The sequence below is a fragment of the Rhodotorula graminis genome, assembly GCF_001329695.1.
Source record: "Rhodotorula graminis WP1 unplaced genomic scaffold RHOBAscaffold_10, whole genome shotgun sequence".
In the NCBI taxonomy this organism is placed as follows: domain Eukaryota; kingdom Fungi; phylum Basidiomycota; class Microbotryomycetes; order Sporidiobolales; family Sporidiobolaceae; genus Rhodotorula; species Rhodotorula graminis.
The window spans coordinates 849,887-867,180 of NW_017264937.1; the positions used below are offsets into that span (position 1 = coordinate 849,887).

General features: G+C 68.6%; 5 protein-coding genes and 2 non-coding genes across 7 annotated transcripts; 3 read left to right on the forward strand and 4 right to left on the reverse strand.

Moving 5' to 3' along the window:
* Window positions 1-172: 172 nt before the first annotated feature.
* RHOBADRAFT_45725 (uncharacterized protein) lies at window positions 173-2,263 on the forward strand (the record flags this gene model as incomplete). Its single annotated transcript, XM_018414656.1, has 6 exons — window positions 173-275; window positions 566-712; window positions 1,091-1,143; window positions 1,313-1,535; window positions 1,731-1,831; window positions 2,120-2,263. Coding segments are annotated over 6 exons (771 nt in total), but the record flags the coding sequence as incomplete, so codon positions are not given.
* A 280-nt stretch (window positions 2,264-2,543) lies between these two features.
* On the reverse strand, window positions 2,544-2,623 carry RHOBADRAFT_t84. Its single transcript has one exon. It is a non-coding gene; the product is annotated as a tRNA-Ala (tRNA).
* Window positions 2,624-3,402: 779 nt separating this feature from the next.
* RHOBADRAFT_t82 lies at window positions 3,403-3,493 on the forward strand. Its single transcript has one exon. It is a non-coding gene; the product is annotated as a tRNA-Ser (tRNA).
* A 948-nt stretch (window positions 3,494-4,441) lies between these two features.
* RHOBADRAFT_16612 (uncharacterized protein) lies at window positions 4,442-4,907 on the forward strand (the record flags this gene model as incomplete). Its single annotated transcript, XM_018412327.1, has 2 exons — window positions 4,442-4,662; window positions 4,793-4,907. Coding segments are annotated over 2 exons (336 nt in total), but the record flags the coding sequence as incomplete, so codon positions are not given.
* A 1,177-nt stretch (window positions 4,908-6,084) lies between these two features.
* On the reverse strand, window positions 6,085-8,362 carry RHOBADRAFT_45727 (uncharacterized protein; the record flags this gene model as incomplete). The annotated part of the gene is made up of 9 exons (XM_018414657.1): window positions 6,085-6,651; window positions 6,769-6,945; window positions 7,037-7,129; window positions 7,206-7,331; window positions 7,405-7,545; window positions 7,666-7,881; window positions 7,981-8,118; window positions 8,192-8,245; window positions 8,321-8,362. The coding sequence occupies 9 exons, from the start codon at window positions 8,360-8,362 to the stop codon at window positions 6,085-6,087; spliced, it is 1,554 nt and encodes a 517-aa protein (XP_018269819.1).
* Window positions 8,363-8,950: 588 nt separating this feature from the next.
* On the reverse strand, window positions 8,951-12,618 carry RHOBADRAFT_45728 (uncharacterized protein; the record flags this gene model as incomplete). The annotated part of the gene is made up of 7 exons (XM_018414658.1): window positions 8,951-9,598; window positions 9,687-9,737; window positions 9,811-10,152; window positions 10,240-10,563; window positions 10,638-10,709; window positions 10,796-11,719; window positions 11,788-12,618. The coding sequence occupies 7 exons, from the start codon at window positions 12,616-12,618 to the stop codon at window positions 8,951-8,953; spliced, it is 3,192 nt and encodes a 1,063-aa protein (XP_018269820.1).
* A 1,502-nt stretch (window positions 12,619-14,120) lies between these two features.
* Window positions 14,121-16,681, reverse strand: RHOBADRAFT_48766 (uncharacterized protein; the record flags this gene model as incomplete). The annotated part of the gene is made up of 8 exons (XM_018415184.1): window positions 14,121-14,523; window positions 14,647-14,790; window positions 14,882-15,004; window positions 15,120-15,494; window positions 15,612-15,986; window positions 16,066-16,188; window positions 16,261-16,581; window positions 16,654-16,681. 8 exons carry the CDS (start codon window positions 16,679-16,681, stop codon window positions 14,309-14,311), a joined length of 1,704 nt encoding a protein of 567 aa, XP_018269821.1. The 3' UTR covers window positions 14,121-14,308.
* Window positions 16,682-17,294: the final 613 nt, after the last annotated feature.

The window sequence follows — 17,294 nt, forward strand, 5'->3', positions numbered from 1 at the left end:
CGCACGTCCTTTCTCGCCCTCTCGCCCTCTCCTTCTCTCCCTCGCCCTCATCCCCTCACCTCATCCCCTCGTCCTCTCCCTCTCCCTCACTCCCTCGCCCTCTCCCTCGCCCTGAACCCCCCAACCCCTCGCCCCCCCTCACCCGCACCCTCTCGCCCGCCCGCACCCGCAGAGCTGCGACAAGGCGCACGACAAGGGCACGACGACGAGCTGCATCGCGTTCTCGCCCGACGGCAAGTACCTCGTCACCCGGGGAGGGGACGGGACGCTCAAGCGTGCGTCGTGGGCAAGCGCTCTCTCTCTCTCTCTCTTTCCCTCTTCCTCAAGCGCGAGGAGGGCGTGGTGCGAGGGTTCGAGTTGGTCAGGGAGATGTACTGACGCCCTCTTTCTTGCCTCGCCTCGCCTCCTTCCTCCTGCCGACGACCCTCTCTCTCCTTCCTCCTTCCTCGTCTCACCGCCACCACCTCTCTCTCCCTCCCTCCCTCGCCTCCCTCGCTTCTCTCGCCTCGCCCTCGCCTCGCCTCACCTCGCCCTCGCCCTCGCCCTCGCCCTCGCCCCGCACCAGTGTGGAACCCGAAAGCGCTCAAAAAGCCCCTGTCGACCGCCACGTCGCTCCCCTCGCTCAACGGCGAGACCAACGCGTGCTTCTCGCCCGACGGGCAGTACGTCCTCACGGGCACGGCCGGCAACCGCGCCGGCGTGCTCGCTGGCGGTGGCGGAGCCGACGAGGAGCGCGCGAGGGAGCTTGAGAGGGAGATGGGGGGCGAGGTCGGGATGGGGAAGGTCGTGGTGTTCCGGACAGAGGGGATGGAGAAGGTGAGGGAGATTAGTGAGTCCTCGCTGCCTCTCTCTCTCTCTCTCTCTCTCTCTCTCTCTCTCTCTTTCCCCTCGCCTCGCAGGGAGGGCGCCACGTCGGCTCGGCCGCACAGACCCTTTCCCCATCTCCCCTCTCCTTCCCTTCCCTTCCCTCTCCCTCTTTCTCCCTTTTCTCGCCCTCTTTTCGCCGCCATCATCCTCGACGTCGACGAGACGAGCCGACGACGACAACCGACGGGCAACTGACCGACGCTCGGCCTGCCCCGGCTCGCAGACATCTCGCCCTTCTCGGTCGTGCGCGTCTTGTGGCACCCCAAGATCAACCAGGTGCGCCGCCTCTCGCCCCCTCGCCCGGCCTCGCGACCGCTGTCTCCCTCCCTAACCTCTCGCGCGAGCGCACGAGCTGACAACATCTTGTCCCTCCTCCTCTTTCCTCTCCCCTCTCTCTCTTTCTCCTCCTTCCCCCACCTCCCGCCCCCACCCGTCCACGCACCAGATCCTCACCGGCTCGGCCGACGGCTCGATCCACGTCCTGTACTCGCCCTCGTCGGCGACCAAGGGCATCACGCTCGCCGTCGCGCGGGCGCCCAAGGCGCGCCAGCTCGAGGACTCGTTCGCGTACTCGGCGGCGGGAGGAGACGCAGGCGAGGGGGCAGGGGTCGGCGGGCCAATCATTGCGCCGCACTCGCTGCCCATGTTCAAGGACGAGGGCCAGGTCAGTGCCGGGGGCAGGGGCGGCAAGAGGAGGAGGGAGAGGGAGAGGCACGATCCGCAGAAGACGATGAAGCCGAGTACGTCTCTCTCCCTCTCTTCCCTTCCTCTCTCCCTCCCTCTCCCTGCGTCCGACAACCAGGCCAACCGAGCCCTCCTCGAGCGCGCCAACTGACCGCGCCGTCCCTTTCGCGCGCTCGCAGTGCCGCCCGTCCAAGGCCCGGGCAAGGGCGGCCGCATCGGCGCCGCCGCGACGCAGCACGTCGTGCAGGGCCTCGTGCGCAACAACATTCGCGACCAGGACGTGAGTCGGGCTCCTGTGCTCTCTCTCTCTCTCGAGCGAGCGAGCGAGTTGTGCGGCGAGGCACCGGCGGCGGACCTGAGCGCTGACTTTGCTCTCTCCCTCGTTGTCCTTTCCCTCGTCCTCGCCCTCCTCCTCCTCGCCGCCCTCGCACCTGCGCCCTCGACCCCCTCCTTCGCCTCTCTCGGCGTCTCGACCCTCTCTCTCGCCGTCCCTCCTCGACTCGCCTTCTTCCTCCCCCCTCCCTCGCCCCTCGCCCCTCGCCCCTCGCCCTGCCCGCGCCACAAACAGCCCCGCGAAGCGCTCCTCAAGTACGCCACGGCCGACCCGAACGACAACACGTGGACCAAGGCGTGGGCCGCGACTCAGCCAAAGACGGTCTTCGACGACCGGCCCGACCCGGAGGACGACGTCGAGGAGAAGAGGGGGCGGTGAGACGAGGGCGCAGTGTGGGGTGCCCGAGTCGGAGGGGACGTGCAGTGCATGAGTTTTGTTGTGCGTGCGCGCAGCGAGCGAGAGACTGCCTGAGAGCGAGGGGCGAGAGCAGCGCGAGGAAGAGGCTCGACTTGAGAAGGTCAAAGTGCCGCCGTGCTCTGACCGTCTGGCTTTCGACCGCTTGTTGCCCTTTGCCCCAGAGCGCAAGCAAAAGAAAGCGCGGGTCCCGCGAACGTCGGGTGCGTCGAGGGACGCCCTGTGCGAGCGGCAAAAGAAGATCTGGAGAACCAGGGAGTCGAACCCTGCGCCTCTCGCACACGATGGTGCTAAGCGAGCGCTCTACCGATGAGCTAGATCCCCTGGTAGATAGCGGCGCAGCGCAGTTCAACGTACAGATCAGACGCACGCAGAGAAGACGAAAAAGGCGGCTCGTGCGCTGCTCGACTCGGCTCGCACCGTCGTAGACCAAGCGTTCTCGTGCCTGCGACGTCTGCAGAGTGTCTCTGCGGGCCATGAGAGCCAAACACGGACGCAGCAGGGGTGCCGCGGCGTCGCTGCCGTCGCCGCTTTGAGCGCTCGAGCCCCGCTTTCGAGCGTTGCGTTCTCTGCTCGAGCCGGCCCTCACCTTCTCCTGCTCCTTCTGTCGACGAGCTTGCACAATGTAGCAGCCTCGGGACGCTCGAGCGCCGGTCCGGGCTCGCAGCAGTGTCGCTTCGAGCGTGAGCGTCAACTTGAGAAGGTCGAACGGACGCGGGCCGTCGTCGAGACGTTGCGCACGCACAGGGTCGCGAGACAGTGGAAAGAGTCGCGAACAAGGCTTTGCAATCGGCGGCCGGCGCGCAACCGAGCGAGGGAAAGCACGCCGACGCCAGAGGACGCAGTACTTGCGACGATCTGACCCTCAGCTTGCTTTCGCGGCTTCGTCTCGGCGGCAGCGTGCCGGCCTTTCGAACACGCGGTCTTCCACGTAAGGCACTTCGAGCAGCGCTCTCGACGAGCGCAGCTGTGGAAAGAAGCGAAGCTGAAAGGGCAGGCGCACGCATGTCGCTCATCCCAACGCGGATCGTTCTCCCTTCCTCTCGACCTTCCTTTGGTTATGCGCTACGAGTATGTACAAAGACGGGTCTTTCGTCATTGTTGGCCAGATGTCCGAGTGGTTAAGGAGACAGACTAGAATTACCGCTTATCTGTTAGGCTCTGCCTGCGCAGGTTCAAGTCCTGCTCTGGTCGTCGTTATCTTTTGCCGCGCAGCCTCGTACGGGCTCAGGTGAGGCTCTTTTTGCCGCCGCGAGATCATGAGAGAAGCGAGGGAAGCGGTTGGCCGACGCTCAGGCCTCGTGTGCCGCGACCTTCCCAAGTCGACTTGCCTCGTCGACTCTCTCTCGCCGCGTCGGTCCCCGGACGCTACTTGCCTTCGCTCGAGTGAACACTCCATTGAGCAGAAAGCTAAGACTTGATCTCGCAGCTCATCTCGGCGATTGCGCTTCTCCTCTCGCTCGCCGACGGACGCGCGTACCTCATCTTCTCGCCAGGGGCGCACTGCGGGTCCACGTGCGGCCCCTTTCGCGAGATTCCGCAGCCATCTCGGTCGGTATCCCCGGGCCGGCGGACAGGAGAGACGGACCGTTCGCCTCGCACTCCTCCTCTCGACTTTCGACGGTTCTCGCTCCTTGTGCTGGTCTGCCTTCTGCAAGGTAGAAGCCCACACCTACTCTGTAGCTTCACAAGTCCACGCACGAAGTAGTCTCAGCCTCTCTCGAGCCCTGGTTCGCTCGCTACGAGTCGCGTCCGTCCGCTCGCTCCCCCTTGTCCTCGCTAGCTCGCTCTCGCCTCGCCTCGCAAATTCGCCTCTCTCTCTCCTTCCCATCACTCGCCTCTCGCTCGACTCACCTCGAGCTACCGCGCACCGCCACCACCACCACCACCACCTCTCGCACAAGATGGCGCGTGTGAAGGTCACGGCCAAGAAGGGAGGCAAGAACGCCCTCGCCGGCCGCATCGTGGCCCCGAAGCCTCTCGGCGGCGCTGCGCAGGGCAAGGGCAAAGCCAAGCCCCAGCCCAAGCCCAAGACGGCCGGTGCGTCCCGCTTCCTCCTCCTCGCCCTCTCGCCCCCCTCGCCCTCGCCACCGGCGCTCAGGACCCGCTCGCTGACCTCGCCTTGTCCCCCTCCTCGTTCCTCCCGACGCCGCAGCTGTCGCCAAGAAGCCTCACCGCTACAAGCCCGGCGCGAAAGCGCTCAAGGAGATCCGCATGTACCAAAAGTCGACCGACCTCCTCGTCAAGAAGCTCCCCTTCGCGCGCGTCGTGCGCGAGATCGCCATGGACATCGCCGAGGAGGAGGGCGTCGGCTTGCGCTGGCAGAGTTCGGCGCTGCTCGCGCTTCAGGAGGCGACCGAGGCGTGCGTCCCTCCTTTCCCTTCTTCTTTTCCCCTCTTCCTCCTCGTCCCCTCGCTCGTCGACGCCGAGCCTCGTCGTAGGCCTCGTTCACGACGACACGGACTGACTCGCCTCGTCCTCGTTCGCGGGCAGGTACCTCGTGCACCTGTTCGAGGACTCGAACCTGCTCGCGCTGCACGCCAAACGTGTTACTGTCATGCAGCGCGACATGCAGCTCGTGCGCCGCCTCCGCGGCGACTTTGTCTAAGTCGTCGTACCATCGTCGTCGAACAGCGCCTCGCCTCTTCCTTCCTCCTCTTCCCCCTCCTCTCTCGCGCCTTCCCTCTCCTCTCTCGCTTTTCTCTCTCCCTCTCTCTCCTTTCCTCCTTCCTTTCTCTCTCTCCCTCCTTCGTCCCACGTTTTGTTCCCCTCTCCACTTTGTCCTTTCTCTCGCCCTCGTCCTCCTTTTGTCGCCTCCTCCCTCCCCTCTCCTCCTCCTTTTTCGCTTTTTTCGTCCACCCCTCGAGTCCTCTCTTCAACAGAGACCTTTGAGTAGCCTCTTCCTCTAGTTATCTCTTCAACAGAGATTCCGCAAATTTCCTGGCCCTTGTCGCGACGAGGGCGTGCACAGAGAGAGGGAGAGAGAGAGAGCGAAGCGCGAGTGACTTGATTCGTCGTGCTCGGCTCGTTGTTCTCGGGGCATGAGACGCCCGTCGAGCACAGCAGAGAGCGCGCAGCCCGAAGCGACCGAGCGAGAGCTGAGCTGGACGAGCGGCGCACGTCGAGCGCAGAGGGCCGTCGCAGCAGCGGTGCACGGGCCCTTGAGTTTCGAGCGAGGACTGAGCCGCAGAGGGGACGCGGGGCGCCTCGAGAGCGGTAAAGCTTGCCCGCAGGGTTGAGCGTGGCGCGAGGCGGATGGAGCGGCCGGAGCGCCGTGACGCCCTCAGAGGAGCGACGACGAGGAGGAAGGCGAGAAAGCGAGAGAGAGAGAGGGAGAGGGTGCTCGCCCGCTCGCGGACCACAGACGGTGAGGCGCACGAGCGATGAGCGCATCCACTGTCTGCAGAGCGGGTTGAGCTGCACAAGGGAGCCGCAGGGCGTGGGCTCGTCGCGCAAGGCGAGGTCGACGACGAGGAGCTGATGGCGCAGAGGGGCGGCACGATGCGCGCTCGCGCTCGGCGAGTAGCGCACGCAGCGTGGCGCCCTCGCCACAGGCGCACCGAGCCGTCCAAGCGCCACCTCGAGCCGGAGCGGGCGGCAGGTGACGTGGCTCTCTCTCTCGGGCGGCGCGAGCGACGGCGAGAGTGGGGGCAGGACGAGCAATGCAAGATAGTCTACATCGACATGGCACTAATAAGCTGACGAGGGAGAGAGGGAGGGTGCACTGCTGAGGGAAAACAAAAAAGAGGTCGAGGAGGGGGGAAACCATGGCCCGCGCGAGACGCTCACCGACGGAAGCGCTGGGGCGTCCTCGCCAACCAACTCGGCTCGAAGCTCATCGAGCCGCTCAGCTCGCCCTCGCCCTCGCCCTCGTCGTCGTCGAGCGGCCCGACCGGCTCCTGCACCTCCCCCTCCCCCTTCCGCTCCGCCTCAGCCTCGCGCGGCACGACGCGCGCTCGCCCTCGCACGAGCCCCCGCTCGACCTGATCGACCTGCTCCCCCTCGCGCCCGACCGTCGTCGAGCCCGACGCCCCCGCCTCCTCGTCCCGCCCCTCGCCGAGCGCCCGCCGACGAGCTGCTTCGCGCGACGAGGGCGCGAGCTGGAGGCCTGCGCGCCGGAGCGGGTGCAGGGGCTGGTGCGGTTGCTGGTGCGGTTGCTCGTGCGCGTGCAGGGGCGGGTGCTGGGGAAGCTGGCGCGAGTGCGTCTGCGTGTGCAGGGGCTGGTGGTGCGAGAGGGTCGAGGCAGCGGGCCCGAGGCCGTGCCGGACGAGGGCGGCGTGGAAGCCCGTGCGCGGGTACGGCGCTGGCGCGTTGGTGGCGCCAGAGGTGGCGGTGGAGGTGGTGGTGGCGGGCTGCAGAGAGTGCGGCACGAGAGGGTCAGGCTCGTGCGTGCGACGGGGCGAGGCGGACAGGCGAGGACGAGGAAGGAGGACAAGGGCGGGACAGGATCATGCGGACGGAGGACGCACCGGCACGTTGAGCTGCATCTCGAGCTCGAGCAACTGGGCATCGATCGCGTCCCACAGGCGGTCGACCTCGGCCGCGTCGTCCTCGGCGTCGCTGTGCTCTTGAGGCACCTCGTGCGGCGTCTCGGCGGCGAGAGGAGGAGGAGCAGGAGGAGGAGGGACGGCCGCGACGACCTGGACCTGCGAGGAACACGGCGAGGGACGATCGAGGAACGCGAGGGTCAGTGCGACGCTCGACAGGACGGGAAGAGAGACGCGAGCGTGGACGCACAGGCTCAGGCAGGGCAGGCACGTCCGGCACCTCGGGCGTCGCGTTCAAGGCCTCGTCGTCCGAGTCCTCAAGCACGAGGGTCGAGATTTTGCGCTGCGGCACGAGGGGCAAAGCTCGTCAGTCTCGTCGCTGAGAGAGTGCCGAGAAAGAGAGAGAGAGAGGGACGCACCGCCTTCTTCTTCTTCTTGGGCTTGGGCAGGAGCAGGGCGGGCGTCTTGACCGGGACCAAGCGGAGCTCGTCGTCGGGGTCGTCGTCGTAGTCGTCCTCATCGACAGTTGCAGCCACCGGCTCCTCCTGCAGGTGCCCGACGTCCGTCAGGGACTGTACGGTCGGCGCGGCGAGAGAGAGAAGGAGAGGGAGGACGCACTGCGACAGCGGGAAGACGAGCGTCACGGCGCCTCGTCGGCCTCCTCGAGTGCGGCAAGCTCCCATCGTCCCAAACGATGCCGCCGTCCTCGACGTCCTTGAGCAGGGGCTTCTTCCTGCGCGACGTGATCGCCGAAAACGACTGTGCGCGCCGAGAGGAGGACGTCTGTGCGCGCCGAGAGGAGGGAGGACGGGGTGGGAGACGACGGGTCAGCCGCGCTCGGGAGGCGGCGAGCAGAGAGGAAATGAAGCTGGGACGCACCTTGAGGGGCTTCATGCCCCGGATGCGTGAGATTGCGGTCACGCGCGCCGCGCGAGGCTGAAGCTTCTCGGCGGGTGCTTTGGCGACCGGGACGGGCGCCTCGCGGAACTTGAACCGAGGTATGGGAAGGCGCTCGTCGTCGTCGTCGTCGTCGTCGTCGTCGTCGTCGTCGTCGTCGTCGTCGTCGTCGTCGTCGTCGTCGTCTTCCGAGTTGAGCTGCGAGCGAGGAGGGTCGAGACGATGAGCTCGTGTGCCCGGCGCCCGCGTCGTCACGCGCAACTGAGGGTGGGGAGGGAGAGCGAGACGGGGGCGCACCTGGTCCTGGACGCGGTTGACGCTGAGCTCGCCGAGATGGACAGCCTTGTCCTTGCCCTTGCCACCCGAGGTCGTCAAGCTCTTGCCCTCGGCCGTCTTGTCCTTGCCGGCGAGCGACGGCTTGCTCATCGGGCGAAACTGCGCGGCACGAGGGCGGCGAGGTCAGCTACGGATGCGCGCATGCGACGAGCGAGGGACTGAGAGTGCTCACGCCGAGTTGGAGCTGCTCGCCGAGCGTGTGATTGGGCTTGCGCGGGCGAGCCGTCTTCGCGTTGAGAGATGAGGGGGGAGAGGGTCAGGGAGGGCGAGAACGCGTGCGAGGGGAAGGGGCAGGGCGCACCTTGCGGTCCTTGAAGCTCTTTGGGCTCACTGACCGGGCCATGGTGGCCCACGGCGAGAGCGGCGGTAGGGACGAGGAGCAAGAGGGAAGCGGGCCTCGCTTGCTCTCTCTCTCGGCCTCTCGCATCCGCGAGGTGCCCGTGCTGCACACGCCACCCTGTACTCGGCATCAGGCATAGCTGCCGCGCTCGTCCCGCCCCACCCTCGCGCTCCTCCCCCCCTCTCCTCGCCTCGCCCTCGCCCGACACCGACTCGACGCAGGCCCGTCCGTCTCGCGCTCAAGCACCGCTGCATCGCCTCTCACTCGAGCAGTGAGCGAGCCGACGGCGCCGGACGTACTCTCGCTGTCGGCGGCGGGACCCTGCGTAGAGTGAGAGCGCACGAGGCAGAGAGAGTTGCAAAATGCTGTTCAAGACGGTACGACGACAGGGATGGCACTGCTGACAGATAGAGAGACAGAGAGAGACAGATAGAGACAGCGAGAGCGAGAGAGAGAGATAAGAAGGAGGCTGGGGAAGATGCGGGACGAAGAAACTGAAAGGAAGGGTGGACGAGGAACCTCCTCAACGCCCGTCGCGGCGCCCGCCCTTGCCCTTTTCTTTGGCGGCGATGGCGGCGGTGACGGCGACGGCTACGGCGACGGCGACGGCGACGACGAGGGCTGGCGGGCCCAGTTGCGCGGGCGCCACTTGAGGCGGTCCTCGCGCAATGAACAGCATGCGCGGTTCTTCCCGTTGATCGGGCACTGCGTCGGGCGGCCCTTCTTGCCAAACACGCGCCGCCGCTCGGCCTTGGTCATCTTGGACCGCGGCGCCTTGTTCGTCGCGGCGCGCGAGTCGGGCGACGACGGCGGCGGCGGGCGAGGGCGGGTGCGCTCCTCGACGGACGAGCGCGAGGCGGCTGCGCCAGTGCGCGAGGTGCGCGCGGACGGGGCGCCCGGCGGGCGCACGGCGGGTGGACGGGCCTTGCTCGGGGGCAGGACGGGGCGAGGCGCAGGCTGCGCGGCGGGTTGAGGCGCCTTCTTGGCGGCGGCGGCGGCCGGCTGGCGGACCGTCTGGCGCTTGGCGGCGGCGGGCTCGGGCTCGGGCTGAGACGAGGGCGAGGGCGAGGGCGAGGGTGAGCGTGAGGGTGAGGGCGAGGGGCGGTGGTCGGCGCGCGGGTCGAGGCTGGCGCGGCGGCGGTCGGGGTCGGCCGGCGGGCTGCTGCTGCTCGCGCCGCCGCCAAAGTCCTGGTCGAAGATGTAGCCGTCGTCGTCGCCCTGCTCGACGACGCGCTTGTCCTGCGAGGGCGAGGAGGAAAGGAGAGGACGAGAGTCAGGGCCGCCCGAGGAAGAGGAGGGTCGAGCGCAAGTCGGACGGGCGACGCACCTGGTCGGCGGCGTGCTGCTGAGCATGCTGGACGGGCGATGACGAGCGACCCTGCGAGTGCAGGGAGTCAGTATTCTCGCGCGAGAGAGAGAGAGGGAGCGAGGCGAGGGAGAGGGGAGCGCACCTCGGCTTCGCCCTCGTCGAGCTGGCCTTGTGCCGCCTGCCCGACACCCTGCTGTACCGCACCATCCTCCTCGCCCGCGCCGTCGTCCTCGTCGAGCTCGGCGGCGCCGACCGGCCCCAGGTCGTCCTCCTGCTCCTGCTCCCGCTCGGGCGCTCCCGCCGGGCCCTCCTCGACCTCCTCCTCGACGTCGCTCGCCCGCTCGCCCTGGCGCTGCTCGTGCACGACCGAGCTGCGGCGGCGCTGGTGCGGGTGCGGGAGGCGCGGCGAGGGCTGCGCGTCGTCGGCGCCGTCGCTCGCGGCCGCGGATGAGGCGGACGAGTCGAGGTCGGCGAGGGTGGCGAGCTGCGAGGGGGCGAAAGGCGAGGGTCAGGATCCGCTGCGCGTTCGCGAGGAGGGACAGGAGCCGATGCGCGAGAAGAGGGGACGCACATGGCGACGAGCCGCCTCCTCGAGCGCGCACACCTCCTGCCACAACGCCTCGCGCGCCGCTCGCTCGCTCGCGACAAACTCATCGTAGCGGCGCGTCAAGTCGCGCCACTCGGCCTCCCAGTACTCGCGCTCCGCACGCAGGCGGGCGTTGCGCAGCCCGCGCTCGTGCCGCCCGGCCGCCCAGGCGTCGGCGCGTCGGCGCCGCTCGAGTGCGTCGTCGGGCGCGCGCTCGCGCAGCTCGTCGTCGTCGTCGTCATCGCCGGCGCTCGACGGGTCGAGCGCGGGCTGCGCCTCGTTGAGGAGGGCGACGTCGTCGTCGGCGTTCTGCGGGTCGCCGTGTGCGTGGGTCAGTTCGGCTCGGCGGGACGAGGCGAGAGAGGCAGAGGAAGGGGACTCACGTCGACGAGCTCCTCGTACCCGACGAGCGAGTTGTCCGAGTCAGGGCCGACCGAGTTGGCCGACTCCTTCTGCTGCAGAGCGGACGAGCGATGGTCAGTTCGCGCTCAAGCTCGTCCTCTGCGACAACGAGGGGAGGTGGAGAAGGTCGAGGACGTACCTCTGGCCCCTGCTTCGCCAGATAGGCTCTGACCCTGAGCCCCTTGACGGCCGCGTGTAGCGCCCGCTGCGCCTCAACGTCCTCCGCCATCGACCGCCCTGCTGCCGCCTTCCCGGCCCGGACCCGCTCCATGCCCGTGCCCCCTCCTCTCCCCTTGACCTCGCCAACGCCCGGCGCGCCCCCCTCGCCCCGCACGAGCGCCATCTGCCGCGCCGCGCTCGCCGCCGCCTCGCTCCTCGGGCCGGGCCCGGCGAGTGCGCCGCTCGTCGTCGCCGCTCTCGGCACCTGGCGCTCGTCCCGCTCGACGCGCTCGTAGCGCTCGTGGCGCAGGTCGCGCGCCGACTCGACGTCGCCCCCGCCGCGACTGGCACCCTGGCCCGTGCTGCGGCTGCGCTGCGGCTTCTCGGCTCGCGGCGGCTGCGGCTGCGGCTGCGGCTCAGCGACGACGACCTTCTTGCTCTTGCCGACGGTTTTGACGGCGACGAGCGGGCCGCGAGGCTGAGCGGCGCCTGCGAGCGCGCTGCCCTGGCGCCGGTACAGCGCTGTCGTCGGCTCCGGCACGCGCGCCTTGACGCCCTCGGCGCGGTCCTTTTCGCGCTTGGCCGCGTTGGGGAGGAACTTGGGCGAGGGGCGTGGCACGGGAGGGCGCGGCGGGGGCGGGCCCACGAAGGCCGCCGAGGGCTTGAGCGCCGGTGCCGGCGCCGAGGCGTTGCGCCGGTGCGCGACGTCGTGCACCCTCGACGACGGGTTGCGGCCGGGCACGGGCGGGCGCTGGAGCTGGGCGGGGACCTGGGGCTGCGGCGCCGGGGCGGCTCGGCCGGAAGGTGCGGGCGCAGGGCGACGGCGACGAGGCGGCGAGGGCGTGAGCGCCGCGCGTGCGGCGTTGCTCTTGCGCTTCTTGTTGCCGCGAGAGGCGTCGTCGTTCTGCGGGGAGGGACGACATGATGAGCTCTATCCTGCAGAGGCGAGAGGGAGGAGGACGAGAGACGCACCTCGTTCTCGAGCTGCACCTCGTCGACGAGGGCGTGCACCTTGCGCTTCTTGCTCGCGACGACCGGCACGCCGTCGGCGTTGAAGGCGACCTTGCCGTGCTGCTCGAGCTGCGGGTCCTTGTGCGCGCGCTCGGGTGACGAGGCGCCCGACGCACCGGCGAACTTGGACGGGCGCGCCTCGATCTTACCCGCGCCCGCGCCCTTGCCCTGGTCGCGCCGACCTCGCAAGCCCGAGCTGCGGCTGCTCGTCTTGCCCGCGACCTTGGCGCGCCCTTGACCGCGCACGGCGACGTCCTCGGCCACCTCCACGCGCGAGGGCTGCGGGCCGCCCGTGCGCGCGCGCTTGGCCGGCTCGGCCTCGACGGCGACCGACTTGCGCTTCTTGTTGGCGACGACGGTCGACGGGGCTGCGGCGGCGGCGGCGGCGTCGCGGCGGGCAGTGGACGAGGGCGCGGCGCCGGGTTGGCGCGAGGTCGCGGCGGTCGAGGCAGTTCCGGGCTTGTGCTTCAACGGCTCGGGCACCGTCCTGCACTGACTGGGCTTGACCCTGGACGCCCCTCCTTGCCCGCGCGCGTCGGCCGACCGGCCCTTGTACGAGCTCGAGGTCGTGGTCGAGGTCGGGACGGGAGGCGCCGGCTGGGCGACGGCGACACGGCGGGCCTTGCCGGCAGCCGGGGCAGAGGCGACGGGAAGGCCGTCGGCGCGTCGGGGGGCGGGCCCGCGTTGTGGATGAGGAGCGGGAGGTGGCTCGTCGTCGCGAGGAGGGAGGCGGCGAGGAGGAGCGGCCAGCGAGGTTGGCGCTGAGGCGGGGATGCGGGTGGCTGGCGCCATGGCCGGCGGCCTGGCACGAAGCAGCTGTCGGCTAGCCTGCGTTCGTGCGAGTAGTAGCTGTCGTGGGAGAGAGGAGAGGGGAAGCGAGGCGGCAGCTTCATCTGACCGCGCTCCTCCCTCCTCTGCACTCGCACGAGCCGAGCAGCTACACGCTCGTGCACCTTTTCCAGCTCTCTTTCGACACCGCCACCGCGTTCGACGCGTCCAGAGCGCCAACTCGCTTCGCTGCTCCTCCCCTCTCGCGCCTTTGTCCGCCAACCTCACATCTCGGCGCTCCACGCCCGTGTGGCCGTCCAGAACTGCCCTAGCCGACCTCAGCAGCTTCCCTCAGCCCAGTCAACCCCCTCACTGCGCCAAAGCCGAGCCACAGCCGCCGACAAGTTCCTCACCTCCTCGCACCGCCTCCCTCCTCCTCGACGTCATCGCCCTCGCCTCGTTCTGCACGTTGCGACACGACCGCGACGCTGGTCCTCCTCCAGCATGGCACACGGACACGGTGGGGATCACGGCGAGGCGCGGCGGGCGGACTGAGAGTTGCACGGGCCTCGTTGGAGCGGACGAGCAGGAGGAGCAGGAGATGGCTTCTGCGCGGCCACGACGGCGGGAAAGGGGCGCGAGGGCAGCACCATTCTTCTGCTTCGCTCGGCATCGGTGCGTCGCAACTCGCAGTTTGTCCTCATCGAGCGACGGACCGTGACTGATTCTCTCCACGCGCCCGCAGCCTCTCTCGCTCTCTTCGACATTCATCTCCCCCTTCTGGCCACAAGGAGACGCACCCCCTCGTCGCGGCACGGAGCCACGCTCGGCGCAGCACTCGCCGACAAGGTTCGGGCGCCGCTCAACTCGAGAAGGTCGACCGTCGGGCGGGTTCTGCTCGTCGCCAAAGCCGTCGAACGCCTGCCTCATCGAGGACGTCGAGCTCCGCCTGAGCACGAGCGGCATGCACGACACCTCACCTCGCGCGTCGTCGAGCGGCGGCCTCGCCGTCGTCGTCGTCGAGCGACTCGCACGCTCGAGCCGCTCCCGCCGCGGCGCCGCAGCCCTGTCGACCTACCGCCTCAGCGCCGCTCGCCAGCTCACGCTCGACTCGCAGCAGGACGGTGCGCGATACGTCGTTCGCGTCGGCGAGGCGGTGCCGTCGTCGCGTGTCGCCGAGAGTGCGCAGGAGGGAGAGAGAGAGAGGAGGGCGGGCCTCGTTCTCGCGAGTTGTACTCTGTCGCTCTCCTTGCAACGTCGACTCGACTTTCGCTCGTTCTCGCAGTCTCCTCGACTCGGCCTCGGACCCGGAGAGAACGAGAGAGACAGGCCTTCGCGAGCAAGCAAGGACGAGAGAGCAAAAGTGGACGCTGCACGTATACCGACTTGCTCGATCTCTTTGTCGTACCCTCAAACACACACTGCCTGAACCGAGGAGTACCTACGGTTCAGTCATGGCGTACTCTTCCTCCGTCTCGTCTTCACGCGAGAAGCTCCCTCCCTGGCTCTCAGCTCGCGCGCGATCAGGGTTCCTCGTGCGAGTGAAAGAATGAGTCGCAGATTACAACGGATGGACACGAGCTAGATCAGAGAGAAAGGCACACTACGTCAAGGGCACGAGAACGAGAGAGAAGGCGAGCGCCGTCAACGACGGCGAGGCAGAGGTAGAGGTAAACGCAGGGGCGCCGACGCCGTCGACAATCGACGAGCCGAACTAGTCGCGCACCGGCTCGTCCATGAGCTCAGCCGCCGTGCGCGCGAGCTCGACAATCTCGCGCTCGCCGCCGTCCGGGTCCTCGTCGTCGTCGTCGTCGTCGTCGTTGTCCGACGCGGCCGACGACGCCGACTGCGGGAGCGGCGCGGCGGCGAGCTCGGCGACGAGCGTGCGCAGCGAGGTCGCGTTGCGGATGAGCGACTCGAGCGCCTCGTCTGCGCGAGAGAGAGAGAGGGAGGGAAAGTGGGGGGGTCAGTGCGGGGCCGACGACGACGACGAGGCGCGACGCGACGAGTCCCGCAATGACGAGGACGAGAGAAGGTGAGATGATGACGCACCCTGCGACTCGAGGAGCTGCACGAGGGTCCAGACGGCGATGTGGCGGAACGTCGAGTCGTCGCTCGCGAGGAACTGCTGCAGGTACCCGCGCAGGCCGTTGTCGGGCGAGTCCCACGCGGCGGCGAACGGCGAGTAGTCGTCGGCTGCGGCGAGGGAGAAAGTACGAGTCAGGGGGGGTGATCCTCACGGGCCGGGAAGGGCAAAGACAGAAGAAGGAGCGGTACGAGGACGCACTTTTGCTCGAGAGGTTGCCGATCGCTGCCGCCGCGTTGCCCTGCACCTCGACGCTCGGCGAGGCCGTGAGCGGGATGAGGACGTCGAGGATGCCGAGGTCGAGGAGCTCCGTCTTGATGTCCTCTGTGGGCGCCGCGAGACGGGGGGTCAGTGCGAGGTCGTCGGGCGGCGCGAGGCCCGGCGCCGGTCTGGGGAACGAGAGAGAAAGTGAGAGAGAGAGGTTGGGCCAGGGACGCACCAGACAGGCCGAGAACGGCCGCGCACGCCGTCATCTCGCTCTGGACGGCGACCGGGACCTGGAGGACGAGGTCGCGAATGCGCTCGGCCGCGCCGGCATCGACGATAGCGCGCTTGTTGCCCTCGCTCGACGCGGCCAGGTTGCGCAGGGTCGAGATGGCGTGGCACTGGATCTCCTCGTTCTCGTCGTACGCGAGCAGGTCGATCAAGGGGGCGAGGAACCCAGACTCGATGATGGGCGACTCGTTGGCCGGGTGGATCGACACGTTGCGCACGCACGCGGCGGCCGACAGGACGAGCGGGAGGAACGACGAGCGCAGGAGGCGCAGGAGGGCGGGAAGGCCGCCGTGCTTGACGATTTCGACCTGGTACTTCTCTGCGACGGGGGAAGGAGAACGTGTGTCAGTCCCAGACCGGCGACCTGGACGTAGCCTCAAATCTCGTCGGGACAGACGAGTCCGGGGCAGGTGGGAAGTAGGCGAGAGGGACGCACCGTCGGACGCGAGGTTGCGCAGGGCGAGGGCGGCCTGGCACTGGACCTTGAGGCTCGGCGAGTCCATGAGGCCGATCAGGTTGGCGACGAGGCGCGGCTCGGACTGCTGCAGCTTGCGGCGGTTGTCGGCGTCGACGGCAATGTTGCTGAGGGCCGTCGTGCAGTAGTACTGGACGTCGGTGTCGGTCGACGCGAGGAGGTTGACGAGGACGGGGATGGCGCCCGCCGCGACGAGCTGCTGCCGGTTGTCGTCGCTGTGCGTCATGTTGAGGAGGGCGCCGGTCGCGTTGCGCTGGACGCGCATGTCCTTGGACTTGGCGAGGCGCGTCAGGGGCGACAGGGCGCCCGAGCGGGCGATGCGCGACTTGTTCTCGTCTGGTGGGGCGCGCACACAGAGTCAGGGTCGCTCGCACGACAGAAAGAGAGAGAGAGAGAGGGTAAGGTCGGGGCGCACCGTGCGTCGCGAGGTTGGTGATGCACCCGACGGCGTTGCACTGGACCTCGACGTTGGGCGACAGCATCTGGCGGATGAGGGGCTCGAGGCCGCCGAGCTTGACGATCGTGAGCTTGTTCTCGGCTGTGAGGGCGTAGAGACTGAGTCAGTCGAGTGACCCCGAGCGAGGGAGGGGAGCGACGAGAGGGGACGGACCGTTGACGGCGAGGTTGCCGAGGGCGGCCGACGCGGCGCGCTGGACCTCGACGTCGTGCGAGTTGAGGAGGAAGAGGATGGGTTCGAGCGTCTCGCGCGACACCTCGCGGACGTCCTTCTCGGTGATTTCGGCAAACGCGAGGGCGGCCGAGCGCTGCAGGTCGACGTTGTCCGAGTAGGAGAGGGTCGACAGGGCGCCGAGGGGCTCGCCCGTGAAGAAGTTGGTGTCCTGGCGGTTCTCGAGGTACTGGAGGAGGTCGGCGACGGCCTCGCGCTCGTTGTCGAGGAGGAGGGGCTCGTACGGGGCCGACTTTGTGGAGCCTGTTGGGCGGGGTGGTGGTGGTGGGTCAGTGGGTGTGCCCTCTGGGTGAAGGGGGAGGGAGCGGGACGGACCCCTGCAGCAGCTCGAACAGGCACCCATGGCGAGAGGGGTGGAGCGCGTCGAGGGGAGGAGGAGGAGGGGGAAGGGTCGATCGGGGGGCGGCGCAAATGAGGGAGGGGTGGTCGAGGGTCGCGATCAGGCCCTGGTGCGAGTCGCAGGTGGCCGGTGTGCGAGCAGCAGCGAGTGTCTAGCCGAGAGAGGCGAGGGAGGGGGAGCCGCCCGCCGTCGTCGTCCTCCTCGTGCTCGACCGACCTCGACCTCGACCTCGCTCCCCTCCCTCTCGCTCGATCAAGGTCCTGCCTGGACCCACCGTCCGCAGGGACAGCCACGCCCATGGCCCCACTGACGGCCCAGTACCGCCAGGTGCAGCCTCCCTCGGGAGCTCACCTCGCCCTGAGCTGCTCCCTCTCCCCACACTCGACCCACCTCGTCACGGCCCACAACAACCGCCTGACCGTGTACCGCCTCACCGACCATGGCCACCTCGACCACGTCCTCACCCGCCACCTCCAGGGCCACGTCGTCTCGCTCGACCGCGTATCCACCCTCGCCTCCAAGCACGACCACGCTCACCGCCTCCTCGTCTCGTTCCGCCATGCAAAGGTCCGCCCCTTGTCTACCACTCCAGCACAATCCCTCACAGACAGACTAA